The 19,173-nt window shown below is 52.3% G+C and overlaps 1 protein-coding gene across 15 annotated transcripts in view; it reads right to left on the bottom strand.

Moving 5' to 3' along the window:
- Positions 1-18,382, bottom strand: part of TNNT2 (troponin T2, cardiac type) — a 96,693-nt gene extending 78,311 nt beyond the window's left edge. For 3 of the 15 annotated variants that reach the window (XR_010600522.1, XR_010600523.1, XM_065592279.1), the window contains exons 1-13: positions 18,244-18,376; positions 13,069-13,116; positions 11,874-12,022; positions 11,006-11,038; positions 9,990-10,043; positions 9,191-9,220; positions 5,931-5,966; positions 5,006-5,027; positions 4,354-4,377; positions 2,449-2,509; positions 1,985-2,101; positions 1,458-1,535; positions 582-692 (exon numbers count right to left, since the gene is read on the bottom strand). Coding sequence is in view for 13 of the 15 variants with exons in the window: in XM_065592279.1 (XP_065448351.1) it covers positions 582-692; positions 1,458-1,535; positions 1,985-2,101; positions 2,449-2,502 (360 nt within the window). In the remaining 2 variants the exon portion in view is untranslated. Of the gene's footprint in view, positions 1-581; positions 693-1,457; positions 1,536-1,984; positions 2,102-2,448; positions 2,510-4,353; positions 4,378-5,005; positions 5,028-5,930; positions 5,967-9,190; positions 9,221-9,989; positions 10,044-11,005; positions 11,039-11,873; positions 12,023-13,068; positions 13,117-18,135 lie in introns of those variants that run through there. The other 12 variants (XM_065592289.1, XM_065592288.1, XM_065592286.1 and 9 more) reach the window with 10 other exon arrangements.
- Between the last annotated feature and the right edge of the window lie 791 nt (positions 18,383-19,173).

Raw genomic sequence — 19,173 nt, forward strand, 5'->3', positions numbered from 1 at the left:
TAGGTGGCACTGTAATACTACCAAAAATGGTACGTCTCCCCAGAAGGGCTTGGGCAGCACCAAAACTACCAGCCACCGAACACACAGCCTGGAAGACAAGCAGCCTGTCGTGCCAGTAAAGTCCGCACAGCAGAGTCCTGAGGGCTGAGTGCCCTGCACGGAGAAGGGAACAAGAAGGCTGCCCTAGGTGACTGCCATGGTTCTGTCTAGTGAGTAGGGAGAGCGGGTGAAGTTTGATGCTCTGGCGATGACCTTATCTCACGGGAAATAACATCGCCAAAGGATGCAGGAAGCTTCAGTGAGACTCACTGTAGTCCTGAAGCAGGAGAATCGGGCCCGGGAGTTTTCTGATCTGAGCACAATGTCCTCGTAAAACCAAAGGAGGATAGAACAGTGGAACTGCACCACGGCCCCTTCCCCACAGCCTCTGCCCTCGGCTCAGGCTCCTTCTCCCTCACCCCCTTAACGCTCCACTTTCATGGGAATTTTCCCAGCATGCTCCCCTACAGCTGGCCCCTTTAACTGTGGGATGGGGACTCTGGCTACCACCACCATGACTAGTTCCCAAGCTGGAATTGTACCTTCTGCAGGTAGCCCCCAAAGTGCAGCATGTTGGAGAAAGCCTTCTTCTTCCTGGCATCCTCTTCAGCCTTCTTCCTGGCCTCCTCTTCCTCTCTGCGGGCTCTCTCTTCCTGTCAGGGGTAGAGCAAGAGGGGTCTCGAGGGAAGCCAGGGGAACTCACTGCTGCTGGAGAGACAGACTCAGCAGAGAGCTGCTGGGAACATACAGCTACAGACCAGACCAAGGGCTGCAGAGTCACATGCCATGAGAGCTGCTTACGTTCCCATGGACTTTGCCATGAATAACTCCCCCAAGTAGAAGGGCAAGCGGGGCTCAGAGAGGCGGTCACTGGACATCAACCGGGACAACAGGCTTTGTCACCACATTAACACAATCACTTAACGGCACTGCAAGTAGTGCAGGCCCCTGTCTGAGGCCCATCATCAGCCCAGCACCCTCTGGAGCTGGGCGCTGGCTTGGGAGGAAGAGCGCCCTGTGCTGAAGCAAACACCACTTACTCGGTTGCCTGGAGGCTCATTCAAGCTCTCCCCAGCAGAGCGCTAACCCAGCCCAGCCCTGTATCGCCTGGGAGAGCTGTGAGCAGCCCAGCCCAAGGCTGCGGCTCAGTCAAGGGGCCATGTTGGAATATGTGGCCACCAGCTCCCTGGGCCAAGGAGAGCTTAGGAGTCTCGGCCCCGGGTGGGTCTGGAGTGTCCCCGCTGGCTGATCTAGAAGCTGCAATAAAGGGGAGTCCCTCACAGCTAGAAGGAAGGTCCCTGCAGTACAAGGGGTAACAGCAGCTGCTCCCAGCTAGTTGACTGGGGAGAAGCCTAGACTCGGCTCCATCGCTGGGGGTTGTGTCAGCCCTCCCCTGCTCTGGGAGGTGGGACACTCACAGCCACGCGGGCCTGGCGCTCCTTCTCCCGCTCGCTGCGGATCCGTTGCTGCTCTGCCCGCTCCGCTCGCCGATGCTCCTGCAGGGGAAGAGCAAGGCTTGGACTTCGAGGCCAGGGGATGACCCCCGCCCCCACATGAGGGACCCAGGGAGAGCTCTCTCTGGATCCCAAATGACTAGGGGCCCAGCCCCACGGGAAGCATTTGCTCTGTTGGTATGGCAAGGAGTGCCCATTTCCCTGTCACATGACCTCAGCTTCCTCCAGACATGGCTGGGCACTGGGGTGATGGGTGGCGGGACACCACACTAACTGGCATCAAATAATGAAAGATGGCACTTTCCAAGCCCTGGATCCATGCTCCTCAGTCTGGATCGGACCTGGGTCCCCTCTCTCCCCATAGTCAGCATCTTGCTTTTCTAGGGCTTGACCCTGCTCCCCCATGTCTTCATCAGGGACAGAATATGGCCCTTAACTTGGGGACTGGGGGGAGGGGGAGTAATGGGACGAACTGGGGCATCCAGACGTACGATTCGGTCCTTGAGGGAGATCAGCTCCTCTTCCTCCTTCTTCCTGTTCTCGAAATGGGCATCGATCAGGCCCTGTAGCTCGTTCAGATCCTTTTCCATGCGCTTGCGGTGAATGTCCTGCATGGAACATGGCACTGAACCAGCCATTGCTACTGCCCTCCCAGATCAATAGCCACCAGGGTGCTGTGGGAGCCAGGGGCAATCTAAAGAGGAGAGCAGGAGCTGGCAGACATGGTACCCGGTCCGCTGGGTACATACTCAGAGGGACTGGCAGATATGGGATTGGGTACATACCAAGAAGGGCTGGCAGCCTGGGCACTGTCTGGGCATACTGGGTACATGCCTGGAAGGACTAGGGGATTCTTGCATGAGTGAATTTAGTGCCAGCCTGACAGCCCTGGTTACTGAAGCCCACGGCTTCCCCACAGCGCAGGCCCACAGTCTGCTGGGCACCCAATACTCACATCAAAGTCCACTTTCTCCCCACCCGGGATCTTGGGAGGCACCAAGTTTGGCATGAAGAGCCTGCAATCAGAAGCAGAAAGGAATTTCTTTCTGTTTGGCTGGAAAACGGATTACAGCCTTGTTTAACTCCAGGTAGGAGAAGCTCCTTCATCGGTTAATCTAGTGTTCATACAGACCTGTTAGACAGCACATTGCTGTGAAAAGTGGCAGGAGAAAGTAGCATGCATGTGTGAATTCAACTGTGCAAGTCAATTTACTATTAGCTTTCTAGGAGCTTTAGGGGCCCAGAGGTATAACTGCCTAGATAACTGGGTTTAAAGAGAGTTGTGTTGTCATGTTTGGCATGTATAGACTGTAGGCCCTGTTCTATCATGGAAAGGGGATCAGTTCCTCACAGGGGCAAAATACAATAAATAATTGTCCAAACTTTTTACCAATGAAAACCTGGCAAATAAGCTTGCAAAAGACGTCATTCGCACACACCCCCAACATATGTAAAGATGGGGGGATGGGTCAGTTTTCAGCACAGGACAATGTAATACTAACTTGAGGCTGCCAGCCAGGGTGGAATAGCGGTTGGGGGGTTATTTTTATAATGAAAACCCCTGTCCCTGGGCACCCCCTAGCTCCGTTTCACATGGATCACTACTGAACAGCTGGAACAACTTTGAATCATGGCCAGTTCAAGCTAGATTGGAGCAGTCGGCCTAGACATGACCGGCTTGGAGTCCCATTGCTAGTCCCCAGGGCTGTCTAGTCCCCCAGTGTTTGTGATAAACAGGCAGAGTGTAGAGTGACAGCCCACGATGGATGAAATTCACAAGCACAAAGCACCACTCCAATCTTATGTAAGTCCTGGTCTCAAGCAGTTCCTAGGTCTCCTGCTGGCCCTCGGCATGGGGTGCATTTCACCCCATCTGCAGTCTAGTGTTTGCAGTGGCAACTACCAGACAAGTCCCCTAGCCACCTGCACCAGGAAAGCACCCCAAAGGTTTAGAAAATGGACACACTTTCAAGCAAGGAACCAGAAGTGAGCGATGCTGCAGCCCACCCCAAGCTGCTGACGAGTACCTAGCAGGTGCTTTTCCTTTGACAGGCTTTATGAGGTCATTTTCATCAAAAAGAACAACAGTAGGTTTTGGGGAAGTGAGTCGTCCAGCAGCTCTTGGGCAGACACTTCTGGGCCTGAGTTTCAAATATGGGAACCTTAATAGCACCATTGAATGCAGTATCGGGGTGCCCCATCATACACAATAGACGGTACATTGCCATGATTTCTGAAATCAATGAGCGTTAAGCACCTGAATACCTTGGAGGATCTGGGCCAAAGTGCTTATTGGAGTATCCAGATGTAAATGCCCTGCTAACAAGTTACCACCAACAGATCTCAAAGGAGAGGCAGTATCATCAGCCCCATCCTACAGGTGGGGAAATGGAGGCACGGGGTTGGGCAGGGATTTGTCCACACTAAATCAGTGGCCAGATTAAATATAGGACCCAGGCATCCAGTCTCCTGTCTGCCGGCCCATGCTGCCTCAGACATCAAGGTGCCAGGGTTTGAATACTGAGGGCTTTCTGAAGGTAGCAGTGAGCCTGGGATGCAGATTTTGATTCTCAATCCAGCTTCACATTTGAAAAAGTTTTGCTTCAGGCTCATCACTCTTCTTAAGAGCCCTGCTCAGCCGGAGAGAGGACCATGGATTGAGCTCGCTGACTGGTATTTCTGATGCTTCCCTCCAAACCCCTTTTGTTCCTTTGAACCTCATTGAGACGAGGACGGGCTAGTCCAGCTCTTCCTTGAAACTGTCAGTAAAAGCAACGTGTGTGTCCATCCAGACCAATTAAGTGCCCAACCCATTGTTACACAGCAGCATTACTGCCTGGGCTTAGAAAGCTGAGCCTACCTGGTGACACTAGGAAGGGTGGAACTGAGGAGTAGGGAGAGAGGAGAGAAGAGAAGGTTTAGAAGGGTGTATCCTTCCCAGGGGCCTAGAACACTTGGTGCTCCCTTGCTCTGTCCATCTAATAGGGAATTGGGGCTCCCAGGGATTCATGGGAACGTTCCCATTCATCTGCAGGAGATTCCTCCACCTGGGCAGGTAGTTCTCTCTCAGGGGATGCTCGGATCACTCCCAAGAAGGTCGCTTCAAGAAATGCACAGGGAGCTCTGGCTGCACTGGAGAATGCGCCGCTAGGCTCCTATAGACGCCAGAGTGTGAGGTTCTGATTGTGCCACTGAATGCACAAGCTATTCCAGATGCACCAGCTATGATCACCCTCTCCCTGCTCCACCTCTCTCTCCCTTTGTTCTCCTTCGTCCCTTCCTCCGCTTGCTTTCCTCCTTTCTCTCTCTTCTCCCCCACCCTCTCCCTATTTCGCTTCCCTTCTCCTGTTCTGGGGCTCTTTAGCCGCTACCCCACCCCTTCCCTTTGCTCGGGCCAATACTGTATTTACTGCACTGTGTACAGCCCCTGCTCTGCCATACGGCAGAACGAGTCTGCACACACACACGATCCAAACTTCCCATCCCCCTACATGAAATGCATTTCCACTTACTTGGGCTTTGGCTTGGACTCCCCTGCGGGTCCGTGGGAACCAAAGAGAAACACAGAGTTAATGGCACTTTCCACTTCAGTGTAAATATCAGTGATGGGCCAGGTGCCCCCAGACCCCCTTTGCCCCATGCCATGCTGCGGGTAAACCTAGAGCCTGGAGTCATGTATGGAGGAACCAGGCTGTTAGCTAGGGCTAGAGATGGGCCCAGGCTGTCACATCTAGCCAGATTTCAACCCCCCCCCATCCACTTAAAGAGTATTTCAGCTCTCAGCAATGGGCCCAGTCTCCTTCCCTATTGCCTGCCTAGCCAGCGCTAGCCAGCTGAGAACTCCATTGCATAGGGTAGGCCTTGTTTTTGCCCTGACACCGAGGTACATGCCCCACAACCTGCAGCTGCTTCAGACATTCATAACGTGGCTCCCTGAAGGCTCCCCACCTCATGCAGGCAGGCAGAGGTCCTCCTAGCGGCTGGGTACAGGGGACGCATTACCCCAAGAGGCTGCCCAAACTGTCAGTGCAGACTTGGGCAGTGTCCCCACTGTACATGCCCACCTCAGCCACAGCAAGCCAGCGGCGTGCCTGCACCAGCAGGGAACGTAGCAGCTTTCCTGGCTGGCATGTGGGTGCCAGGTACAGGGCATTTGGTCCAAAGCTCACCCCCCTATTCAGCCCCACAGCCTACCAAAGTGAAGCCACCTGAATGGATGTGGCACCCTGTGCCCCACCTCCCCATGCCCGCTGGTCCTGCTGCTGTCTAGTGATGGGTGCTCACTCTCATCATGGGGCAGGGAAGAGGGCAGCTGGGTGGTCAGGAGGGTTTGCTGTCCCCTCCCGCCAGGAAGGGATGGGTGCATGTGAATGGGTGCTTGTTCCTTCCCTCCAGCCCAACTCCCTGTGGGGCACATGGAGAGGACAAATACATTACCTTCTCCAGACTCCTGCTCTCGCTCCCCCTCGCCACCTGTGGGAGAGACAGAGCTTTAGCCCCCAGCCACGTGCCCGATCTACATCTGCATGGCGGATCAGTGCCACTGCACACGCCCTGCACTCCAGGAGGCAGCAGGGGTGGGTCGGGGGGAGAAAGACGATGACTGAGCCTTTCTCTCACTTTATCCCCAGGCGGCACTTCCCACCAAGATGGGGCCTGGATTTTTAGTACCACCATTTTGGAGACTTGAGACTCAGTGGGCCTCACTTGAGCAAAACGGGTTGACCGAGTGACCATTAAGGAGTGTGGTCGACCAACTGACCACTAGGTGGCATCTTGCCTAACACATCTAGCGTCTGCTATCCTGCCAGCCCGAGCCCCAGAAATCCTGTCATGGCACGGTCAGTCTGGGTGCCTCCAGCTGCCTTGTGGGAAGTGGCGGGCAGTGCCAGGTTTACAATGGCTCCAGTGGCTCCATGGAGCCAGGCCCATGCTCAGAAGGGGCCCAGGCCTGCTCCGCTTGCACTGCGCCCCGAGACCCTGCTGGCTCCCCTCGCCCACCACTTGTTCCTTTCGGTCTGCCCGCAAGCTGGCCGAGGGCTCCTCTCCGCCCCCTGACCCCACCCCCTGCTCCTCTCAGCCCCCTGGCCAGAACCCAGTGCACCTCCGGCTCCGGGCAGTCTCTGCTTCCCACCACCTGTGGGGCCCCACCTGTCTCCCTGGAGCTGAGCCGCCTGGGACTGGTGCAGAAGCCTGGCCAGTCTCAGCTGGGGATGGGGGGGAAAAATTTGGGGGGCTTGGCTGGGCCCCTCCAGGCAAATGCGTCTTGAGGGAGCCTGGCCAGGGCAGGCTCTGGCCTGCCTGACCGTGACACTCCCAAGGGGCTGGAGTGATTCCTGGCCCCAGCCCTGGCTGTGCTGCCGGCTCAGCGCGGCAGACACAGTCGCCTCCCAGCAGGGCCGGTGACTGCGGCTGGGAGGCAGGTCCTGAGGGGTGGGTCTGTGGGGAGCCTGGGGGAGTGCTGGGCTGTGAAGGGGCGGGGGGGTTCTGTAGGGTTACCATATTTCAACAATCAAAAAAGAGGACACGGGGTGCCGCCCTAGCCCCGCCCCCTCCCACTTCCCGCCCCCCTCAGAATTCCCCTACCCCCTACCTGTCCCCTGACTGCCCTCTCCTGAGACCCCCCCCCCCACCCTAACTGCCCCCAGGACCCCACCCCCTCTCTAAGTCTCCCTGTCCCCTGCCTGCCCCAACCGCTCTCTACACCCCCTTCTCCTGACAGCCCCCCCAGAACCCCCGACCAATCTAACCCCCCCGTTCCCTGTCCCTTGCCTGCCCCACCCCCACCAGGCCGAGGGAGAGCTGTGGGCTCCACATGCAGCCAAACACTGGCGCTGCTCTGCGGGGGAGGGGGAGGGACTCTGGCTGCTAGAGGCCCTAGTGGCTGCGAGCGGCTTTCAATCAGGCCAGGCGTCCAATCAGCCGTGCTGCACTCTGCATGAGGGGAAGGGGGAAATCCCAGACATTTCTATTTTATTAGACATTCCCCCCCCCGACGACCATTTAAAAAGCTTAAAAACCCGGACATGCCCGGGGAAACCCGGATGGATGGTAACCCTAGGTTCTGTGGGAGGTGCTGGGCAGTTGTGGGTGGGTCTGGGGGTGGCGCTGGGCATAGTGAGTCTGGGGGGGGCCTCTGGCCATAAGGAGTCAGGAAGTGTTGGGCGGGGGTACTGTGTGGTGTGGCATAGGCCCACTCCCGAGGGGAAGGGACATGCTGGCACCACAGGGCTGGGCAGGCCAGGCCACTGTGCGTCTGGCAACTGCCAGTTTGTAAATAGTGCCCTCGCATTGGGCGGAGCGGGGCCGCCCCTGCCATGCCAGGCCCCATTGCCTCTGGCTGGTCCCTCGCTCCGGGGACTGACCTCCCCTCGCCATGCTCCATTGCCTTCAGGGGGGCCCCACAAATATGTTTGGCGCTGGGCCCAGAAAAGGTTAATCCGGCCCTGGCGCGGGAGGGTTAAGGTGGGGGCTCCGACCCAGACATCCACCAATGGAGCGAGGGCAGCTCCCCAGGGGCAGAAGCAGAGCCCCGTGAATCACGACGGCTTGGCTTGGCGGTGGTGACACAAATGCGTTCTTCAGGCCTAGCTCAGGCAACCTGATGCTGCAAGGTGCTGAGCACCCTTATTGCCATTGCCATTAGCGGGAGCTGAGAGCTCTCGGCACGTTGTAGGGGGTATGCAGTAGTGTGCAGGGCTGGGCTCGGCTCAGACGGCCAGGTTTTAGGTGCTTTTGCAAATCCCACTAGGTGCCTCTTTGCATCATTAGGCACCTAAATACCTTTATAACCCCGGCCTTTAGTGCTACATGGTGCTGAGCACTGGGCTGATACGCGCTCCAAGGGAAAACACAGCTGAAAACTGGCTTCAGGTGGAAACAGGAGCTCTATGGGGTTTCAACGGGAGACACCCCAGATTCCCTCCAAACCAAGCCCTAGCTCACTCGAAAGGCCTGAGAGTCCCAGACAAGCTTTTCCATTTACCCCACTGAACTTAAACTCTGAAAGCAGGAGAACGTCCCCTTCCTACCACATTGTGTGTGAAATTCTCCCCTGTGCAGCACAAGGCTCGATCACAGCAATCTCACATGGCCCATGGGGGCCTCATGGGCCCTTTGCGCAGGGCAGGCAGGGAGAGTCCCTCTTGGCCATGAGCCTTTTGCACAGCAGGGATCAGAACAGTAACGTAGCTAGCGGGGTTCAGGGGAAGCAGCTGCTTCCCCTGACCACATTCCCCAAAAGTGGCGCCGGCGGAACGGGGCCGTGGGTTGGCCTGCTGACTCCCTCCCCCCGGCGCTCCGGGCGGCCGGCGGAACGGGGCTGCGGGCTCCTGGTGGTCCGGCCAGTGCAGCAGGTTCCCGGTGCTCCGGCCGGGACTTCGGCCCTGAGAACGTGGCCGGGGGTCTCAGTGCCTTGGACAGCGCTCTGGATGGGGAAGCGGGGTGGCCCTGCGCATGCGCCGCTCCATCTTTTGGCACATGCATAGGGCCGCCGAAATGCCACCGAAGGACCGACGCCTTTTTTCTCCACCGCTCCTCCTCGGCTGCAACCCTGGCTATGCCACTGAATCAGAAGCTCCATTATTAGTAGCAGAGGAGTTCAATGGAACACTGGGGACCTGGGGCTCAGAACAAATGAGATCAGGCCTGTACTGACCAGCCTGTGAACAGACCCCTCTCCCCAGTCTTGCTCTTACCTTCTTTTTCTTTAGCTTCATCTTCGTGTTCTATTTTAAAAGCAGAAAGGACAATTCGATCACAGACGGGCCATGCAGGCAGACACATTCCCTAATGAATGCCCTGAGGAATTCCTAGCATTCTTCACACAGGCTGGGTCTGCACAGCTGGCATGTTGGTATTGAATGATCACAGCTGAGACAGCTCTGGACAATTTTTACACAGTAAGGGGCAGATTCTGATATTAGTCATGCCGGTGTCGCTTGGGAATGGGCCTAATGAAATCTGCAGAGCCAAGCTGATGGGATGATTTAGTTGGTGTTGGTCCTGCTTTGAACAGGGGGTTGGACTAGATGATCTCCTGAGGTCCCTTCCAACCCCAATATCCTATTATCCTATGATCTATGATCCTGCTTACAGGCAAAATTCTTCTCTTGGATCTCAACTCCAATATCCTACACATTCTAGACAAAGTTCTGCAAAGTACCGACAACCCCATGGAAGGAGCGCCTGGTGCCTTCATGATGGGAGCCGAGAGCACTCAGCACCTTGCAGGATCGGCCCCAGATCTACCTTTGGCATCAGCATTCTGGGAACTGCACCCCTGAGGGAGAGCGACCCCTTTGCGGAGCTGGGAGGAGGCATGGGTCCTTCGTCCAGCTATAGCTTGAGTTAATGACCTGCAATCTTAAGCATCCCTGAGTTTTTGCAGCTCAGCTGTGCAATCCAACCCAGGGATTAGGCAGCCCAATGAAATGCATGAACAGGCCAGAGCAAGCTGGGCAGAGGGTGATCTCTCCTAGAGGTTCAACCACCTACCTTCTGCTGGGGTTTCCACAGCCTCTTCTATCTCCTCTATGTGCTCTTCTTGGTCTGTGGAACAACATGCAAGGTGAGGGGAGCAACTCAGGCTGGCTGGCTGATAAAAGTACATGTCACCATGAGCCAGCCACAGGGGTATCCGAGGGGGAAAGGCAATGTGGCCATGGAATGGAGACAAGTAATGGTTTGGTTTGCATAAAATGGGAATTCACCTGAACCTTCACCCCAAACTCAACTGACCTTGATTATTATTGATGCTTTGAGGGGGGGAATTCCCCCCTCATTTCCACGTGACTGCCCTGCCGTGTTCCCAGCATGACTAGAAGGGGAAGGGGCCAAATGCCATCAGAGGCTGCTCTCATGGTATTTCCAAGGGTCTGGCAGTGCCACATGGGGACATCCAAGTCAAGGTCCATCACTCTCCATGGCAACAAGGGACGCAACATGCTTAGTCCCGGTGAGGGGCAGTGATGGGGTGATTTTCATTGTTCTCTTGAATCACCTCAGGCAACAGAAGTGGCCCTGGTGGGTGCCCGAGGGAACTGCCTTTAGTTATTCCCCCTCTTATCCTATCACATGCTCTATTGATACCACTGGCGTATCCAAGCGCCTCCTTCCACCAGAGGGAGCGTTGTTACAAACAGAGTCCTCTGTGGGAGAAAGAGAGAGGAGAAGCTGGTAGGCGACTGGGGCTCTAAAGGGATTTAAAGGACTGGCGCTACCTGGAGGAGAGAAAGAGGAATAAAAGGAAGGAACCAAACAATGTGCGAGTTTGGTGAATGAAAGAGAGTTAGGAATGCAAGGATGCAGCATGGATTCAGATATGATCTTAGGGCAGAAACGGGGAGTGGGGCGGAAGATACAACAAGCAACACCAAGAGGCAATGGGAATAAGAAAGAGGTCACACTCCATCCCATAGATAGATAGAGCATGTACAACAGATCACAGACATTGCATATGCAGAATGTTGGCAAGCAGTGGGGAAGGGAAAGAAGAAGAAATATTTTACTACCATCTTCCTCCTCTATCCATTCTTCTTCTTCTTCTTCAAGGTGGAAAGTGGCAACAGTGAAAGGAATAAGCGGAAAAGGTTAGTCAGGTATCATAAAGCTGTGGCATTAGAGCGTCCGCTGGTATTTTATTGATCTCTACTTTCCCATCTATGTCCTACAGCTTTCCTGGTGTTTACCAGAGTCTGCTGTGCAGGTGTTGCCCAGGCGTTAATAAAGCTGTAGAATATTAAGGCTTTTCTTCACCAATATCCAGCAGACATTACAAATATTCTCACTCACACACGAGGGAAGGCTGCAAAGCTGTTAGCTGCATAACTCTTCAGCTTCCAGTCCTCATACTGAAAACGCAGCAAGCTCAGGCTGAACTGTCACTCACACAAGTCAGTTGAGACGCCAGCTTCCATTCAATTATCACATTCTCATCGCAGACAGGCCGGAGCTGCGAACGTTTTCAATCCTGAATGCTCCCCGTGCTCAGCTCTGAGGATTTAGTTGAGGCCAGTCTCCAATTATCCTCGCTAATGAAGCAAATGCCAAATAAACTCTTAGGATGAAATTCACCCCTGTGCAGAGGACTGGAATGAGGCCTACGTGCTTCTGAAGTCGCACATTCGCCCTGTGGGTTGTGTGAGTCCCTTGGACGGGGTGAATTTCACCCTAATTGAACATCAGCTGAAGCAAAATTTGTTTAAAAATTGGAAGGAACATTCCCAGGACCTTTTTATAGAGTATTTGCATGGCTCTGCCCACCTGCAGCCATGCCAAGCCAAACCATTTCAAGCAAAAAAGGAAACAAAGTAGCTTAATAAGCCAGTAGCAACTACCCCGTGCCCTCCTGCCCCTTCCACACAACAGGGAAAAACCTACCTTCTTCAATACACTCCTCTGCAGGAAGGGGGAAGAGAAAGGGAGGGAGAGAGATTGAGCAGGTTATTGAGGTTATACGGATCGTCTTAACGCTTCAGTCTGTCCTGATGTGCAGAAAGAGGCTTCTCTTCCTCTTACCTTCCTGTTTCCTGCAAAGCCAAAGGAGAAACCGTTGGGTTAGAGCATTGGTTGCAGAGCAGCACATTTCTCCCAGGGGCTGGTCCCGGGAAGGGGGGGAGGGGCTGATCAGAATTTTTCCACGAGTTGTATTTTCATTGAAAAATGCTGATTTGTCAAAACAAACTGTTCTCAAAACAGCATCCATTTCAGCATCTCCAGACTCAGGGGGCTGGGGGGGGAGGAAAGTGTGTGTGTGTTGATATTCACTAAAGGAAAAATTCTGGTTCAAAATAAATGTTCATTAAAAAATATTAGCTAATTAGACTGAAAAAAAAGTCAAAATTCTGACAAAATGGTTCAAAACTCAGACATTTTGATTGATCTGAATTTTTTGGTGTTTTTGACTCACGAAGATTTGCGATTTTTTATTTTTCATCCCAATTCGGAATTGGGTGAGTTTTTGGACTCTAAAAAATATTTGCAGGATGGGACAGCCCGTTTCCAATGCAGCTTTATCGGGGGGGAGTTCAGAGAGCCCTCCATGGCTAGTTTACACTACTTTGTGTTATGCATTTCTACAAGCTGTGTTTTGTCCCCCTCATTACATGACAGCAGAGATGGGACCATGCTGGAAGGTTTTTGTCTGGATCTGGGTCCCAACTTTCCTGAAGTCTGGAGGTGTTTGGATCTCGGGGCTTGGGTCATCCCCACCAGTGGAGTCAGAGGGTTGGTAAAGAGAAACAAACAAACAAAAAAAACCCCCAAAAAACACTTAATCACGGTTCTCATTTATGGGAATGGAGGATGGTTTTATGGCCTACAATTCTGAGATCTACTGATGAAAAGTGCTGTCTAAAGAACTAGCGGGCTGGGCATTGTCGTTACTACTAATAAAACGTGAACCATTCCCACAGCTCCAGACAGGGCTGGGTAATAATGAGAATGGATGACTCTCTATGGGACTTGATGCAGCTGCACCAGAATTGCAATGGCAGCCACAGAGCGAGCTGCCTGCTGTACCTCTGCATGAAGAGGACTGGCAGTGGGAGGGAAGATTTTAAAGCACAGCACTTACTCTTCATATTCTTCGATGATTTCTTCAACGTCCGACATTTTCAGTTAGCTAGCAGGAAAAATCAAATTAGAGAGAGTGTTAAAAGCTACAACAACCACCACAGCAGCGCAGTCAGTCCTTCATTCTTTGACATATGGGAACAGGATTTCTGTGTCCATCTGGGATGAACTCCGGGCAGCCCCATGGCCCACAATTTCCCACATGGCCACTGATTCTGGGTGCCCAACTTGAGACACGTTTGGACTGATTGTCAGCCATGCTGAGCACCCTCTAACAGCTGTACTCTCCACCTCTGAAAATCAGGCTGAGGAGAGGGCATCCAGAAATCCAGGCACCCAAAATCAGGGGCCATGTCTGAAAATTCAGTTGCTTTGTGAGATATTTACAGCAACTCACGGACAGCCAGAGAAACCTGAACGATCTGACCCAAGTATTTGTTTAGACTAGGAATTTTCATTTTGATTTACTTGTGTCTTGCGTCACACTCCCATCACCTCCTCCCCTTTCCTCTGAGCAGCAGGCAGATGAGGCCCTGCACAAAGAGCTCATTGCATACAGATCCATCCCCTCCTCAGATTCCCCACACCTGGTGCGGACGGGTGCCCTAGAAAGGCATGGAGATGCTAAAGTATCGAGCTGGAGCTGGATTAGATGTCACGCGATGCAGCTCATTTGTGGGTGTGAATAAATCCCTTTGTCTCCCTGGCTTTTATATTAAAACTCATTTGTCATTTGGGAATTTTTTGCTTTTCCACTCACACCGTGAGCTAGATGCTGAGCTGCAGCGTAGCGGTGGGAGGGCACAATGGTTGCATTAAGCCACATCTTTCCTTCCCCAATCCTAGGGCCACCTGGGGCTGTTCTGGCCACCCAGGATCCCTGGGGCACCACTTTCTCCCAGCCATGCCTTCTGAGCTGGGGGCTAGCAGCAGAATGGCTAAGGAGCCACCTGAAGATTCCCTCTACGTACCTACTGCAGTTACACAGGGAGAATCCTTCTTTCTGTGGCCAGTGACGCTGGGTCTGGGGCAGCTTTGAATGACTCAGCTGCATTAAGACTCAGCAGGGCCATGGCAGCCAAAGCCAAAGCAAAATGGCCACTTGTGTCCTGGCAGGAAGTCCTAGGGAGACACTGCGGAGTCAGGGGGATGCCACTTCTGAGCCAATGGAAACCCTTTCCAGGACTCATCTTTTGTGGGTGGCCAGACCTTCATTTGTAAATTCCCTGTCGCTGCAGTGTCAGTGAAGCAGGGATGGTAATTTGGCTGAGAGGGAATAGCTCATTCCTGAGAGGATCTGTGCTTGTCACAAACAGGTAGGAATGTCTATAATTATCTCACAAAGAAAGGGGAAATTAACCACCCCCACGCTGAGCCAGCATCTAATAATGGCGTCTTGGCTGAGATAACCCTTCCTGAGCCCCCCTGTTTCTCCCCCCATGGCTCAGCAACATAGTTCTCCTTAAATAGGAAGCAAGAGCTTAGGAACATCATCAGTCAGCACTGATAACTCTGAGCTCCCAGCCCAGCCCAGGGTACATTGCAACCTCTCCGCCCAGAGATGATCTAAGAGAGAGTTATGTTGAGTGGGAAGTGCAGAGGAGGAGAATAAACCCAGGAAACAGCCTATTTTGCTCCTCAGTTGTTCTTAGCATTAAGGGCTGGTCTCTCACACCTAGCCACCATTTTTCCTTTTGTGCATTGGACACATGCCATGAGACTGGCTTTTCTTCAGAGGAATCAGCCACTTTCCCCTGGCCACTCAGGAAGGCAGAGAGGCTAACACTGTAACTCTTGCCTTGAATCTCAGAGCTGCGTGTTATTAGCTCCTCTGACACGTCGTTTATCCTGGGTCCCAATCCCTTCTCTGGGGCCTAGTAAGATTCACCAGCAACTCAAGTGTCCTGTAATCTTAAACCCACCACCATGCAAAGAAAATGATGTGAAACCTCATTACTAACTCGCTTGCTAGCTTTCCAAACGCTGCCAGCCTCCAGCAGCCCTGTCAAGGAGAGGAAGGTCTCTGCACTCAGTACTGTCTGCGCTCGGCCATCCCAGCAAGTGGGTAGCACTGGGAACTGGAGTCAAGCCTCCTGGGTTCTATTCCTGGCTCTGCTGCTGACCTGCTACGTGACCCTGAGGAAGTCACTTAAGGGTACATCTACAGCGCAAAGAAAAACAGACAGCAGAGACTCTCAGAACCCAGGTCCATTGGCTTGAGCTGCAGGGCTAAAAATAGCCGGGTCAACTTTTGGGCTTGGACCCCAGCTCTGAGACCCTCTTCCCCTCACTGGTTTTCACAACCTGAGCTCCAGCCAGAACAGGGACATCTACATTGCTCTTTTTAGCCCTGCAGCCCGAGCCCCAGTCAGTTGACCCTGGTTCCGAGCCTCACTTCTGTGGGTTTTACTTTGCAGTGTAAATGTACCCCTAGGCCATGATCCTCCAAGGTTTTTAGGCTCATAATTCCCATTGAAATCCATGGACCTTCTATGCCCCAATTTCCCCCTCTGTAAAATGGAGACAACACCCATCTTTGTAAGGTGCTTTCAGTTCTTCAGGTGAAAGGTCGGATACAAATCATTATTTCCATTGGAGTCCGATGTGTCTTAAGTGTCTCCTCAATTCTATCTACTCTCTCTCTATATGATCTAGGTACCATTGGATAGTGTCCAAAGTCAGCAAAGAAACGGCACAAGGAAACACCTAGGAAAAGGAGATGGGGAAGTGGCCTTACATCTGAAGTGGTCATGTTCAAACTGCTAACATAAGATTCACCAGCAAGGCTAACTCAGCAGTGATGCTAACAAAGCCTGTTAGGAAGGCAGCTTGAAATACGTTCTCAGCCATTATTTTATTGCCCGTTGATTACATTGAACACTACGGCTCTGTCTGTAGCATTCTGAACACGGACCTAGGAGGCTGGAAAGTTAGTGGGTTTCCAAATGTCCATTTGAACGCTTTTCACTCTGAGTTTCCTGTTCAAATAAATGTCAAAGTGAATCTCTGCTCGAGCCATCCCTTTTCGTTTGGTTCCCACTGACGGGGTTGAGCAAGCCTTGCCTAAACACCATGCCCTGAGTCTTGTCTGACTCGCTGGCTTTCAGCTCACTGACACATTCCTGAACCCCAGAGAAACCTTCTGCCAACTCTGGCCAGAGGCTCAGTTTTGTCCCAGATCCCCACAATAGATGAAACTCTCCTACCAAAACCCAGGTTTCAGGCACATCTACGAATAACTCCCATGTGTCAAACCACCTGTTCAGCAAATCAGCTCTGCTGTACAATGGCCGCCTTTTCCAATGGCGTGTAACAGCTGGTCCCAGCTCCATCTTTTCAGTATTTATTACGCAGGCCGGCTATAAGAGGCTAACTTAAGGAACTTTGCTGCCTGAATCCAGAAACATTACTGATAGGAAAGACCTACTACATCCTATAGTCCAGCACAGGATTGGTCTCAGGATAACAGTACATCTTCCAGGGCTTGGTTCATTCTAGCTTTAAGTGATAAGTCTTCCAGCATTTCCTTTGGAACTCAGTTTGATTGCCAATGCGGACAGCCTTGCTGTCACCTCAGTCCCTGTGCCACTATTACTATTTAGACTGTTCTATTAGAATGTGGAATAAGATTATGGATCTGACCACTAGGAAGTTTTTCCATGCTAAAAGTTCATTTTTTAAACTCCTTCCTTACTCCTAGTTCCCTCTTGAGCCACCATAATTCCTGACCCTTCCTGGTGCCCGTGTCCCTCGCATACTTCTAGGCAGCTCTCATGCCCTCATCATGTAGCCAAAGATACACCTAAACATTCATCAAGCCGTTTCACATGATCCTCTTTTGCAAAGTGCTGTGTCACATACAGAGTTAGGCAAAAATATGAATGTTTGTGAATAAATTTAAGTGACCTCTCTCCAGCTTCATTCACTTCCCACAAGAGCCCAGCAAACCATGTTAGCCAAGACTGCAATATTTAAGTAGCTATTGACAAATATTTGAGGAAAGCAAATTTTTGAATATTTGTGCCAGAAACTTGATTTCAAGAGTTATCTACATCCAGACAGTGCCCAGAAACACCATGCACTCTGCACCTCCAGCAAAGATAGCTCAAATTGTCAGTATCAAACCGTGAATGAGCAACACACTGGTAAGTATGTTTGCACAGAATTTTTAATTAACTGATTTTGAGCTACAAAAAAAAAAAAAATATCCAGGAAAATATATGGACAGTTCACAAGCAGCTAAATAAATTATTTGCTGCAAATAATCCCCCAGTTTTAATTGTGGATTAAATGGTCCAAACAACCTTTTTCTAAAATATCCACTCTAGGAATTATTTGGGGGGAAGTTCTCTGGTCTGTGTTAGACAGGAAGTCAGACTAGATGATCACAATGGTCCCTTCTGGCTTTGGAATCTATGAATCCTTCTTGATTTTTGTCTTTTAACATGCCTCAGACATGCCTGTTAACACTGATCTAGTGCAAGGTAGGTTAGAACTATATTATCTAAGTACCAAATCACTGTTTTACTTCAAGTGCTAGAAATGAAGGGCTAGGTGTATTTCCAAATGTTCAGTTCTGCAATATTTATACAAAGAACAATGCAAAAATCAATAGCCACTATGTAGTTTCATTTGCCACTTGTAGTGATGCATTCTGAACTCGGTAGCACAAACATCCTGTGCCCGCACTGTGCTTTCTATCTGCCAATGAGGGACTCGGTAACATAACAGTCTCTTATGTTTCTATAGCACTTCTCACCTCCCAAAGCAATTTACATACACGATGGGTGGAAGTTCCTTATTACTCACCCCAGCGTAAATCAGGAGTAACCCTGCTGGGCCTGATTCTCCCTCTTTGCCCATCCCAGTGTAAACCAGGAGTAACTCCATTAAAGTTAATGGAGCTGTGCCAGTGAAAAACTGGTGCAAGGAGACTCATGCTATACGCAGAGGAATCCCTTCACCAGAGAAATGTGGTCATCTCTGGGGTGGATGATGACAACTGGGAGGGGCCAATTTTGGCCAAGGAGGTTGGGGCAGACCTGTTCTGTCTCTGGAGCATTAATACCTAGGTCTAGCAAACAGGCAGGTGGTCACTCGGTCCCATCTGAAAAGGAAGCCAACTCCATGAAAGTCCCTAAGCCTGGCAAGCTGTGCCCCAAGGCTGTTGCCTTACCTCTCGCCCAGGGAAAAGGTGCGGTCCCTCGCAGCCAAGTGGAAGCTGGCAGTGTCTGAGAAATGCAGCTGGGAAGAGTGAGGCTTTAACAGGGCTCCGAAGCCCACCCCCAGGCCAGACGCCTGATTGGAGGAATGCGAGTGTGGCAGGGTGTGGAATGCGAACACTTGCTTGCTATTTCGGCAGCGTGGGTCACAGCCCCTTGTTCAACTCTTCTCCCCCTCCCATGAGCCCATATAAGCCCAAGCTGTTGTATGGCCTCAGAATTGCTATTTTAAACCCGCAGGGCTGAGATAGACAAGTCCCCAAGGGGCTGACACAAGCCAGCCAGCTGTCACTTTCAAGTGGCCAGAACTCTGATAAGCAAAATGCTCTTGCCTGGAGGGGGCCTGGGTTTCAGACATCGGATGCTCGCCTCCAAACCCCAGCTTGTGGCTAGTCCCATGCTGCTTCCTTTCCCCACAACACCCCGTATCCTCTGTGCTAGGCTCAGAAAGCCCCAGGGCCAGTCAAGGGTTTGAGTCATGTAAGCACCAGCAAGCCTGGATGTTCAGCCAAATCCCATAGGGCTGCCTGGAGATCAGAGCCAGCTCTCTCAGGAGACAAGTCCTCACCTCCAGCTGGACCCAAACCACCACCACAACTAGCTCCCTCAGAGCCACTGAATTCCTGGCCCATTACAGCAACCAGAATGCTGCTGCTGTCAAACTTGAAGCTCTCAAGCTGGAAAATACCCACAGGACTTCATTGCTCCCACAGCCCTCAAAGCATGGAGTGGCCACATGCAGGTCTACATGTGCCCTATGGCTGAGGGTCCCACATCAAGCCCCAACCAACCCCCATCCCGCTCTCCAGAGGCCAGCAGCTCATCTGCCTCATTGTCCAGAGCGATTCACAGCAAGCCCCCTCCCCCCCCCCCCCAAGAACAGT

Source organism: Chrysemys picta, chromosome 4 (assembly GCF_011386835.1).
Source record: "Chrysemys picta bellii isolate R12L10 chromosome 4, ASM1138683v2, whole genome shotgun sequence".
Lineage (NCBI taxonomy): Eukaryota > Metazoa > Chordata > Testudines > Emydidae > Chrysemys > Chrysemys picta.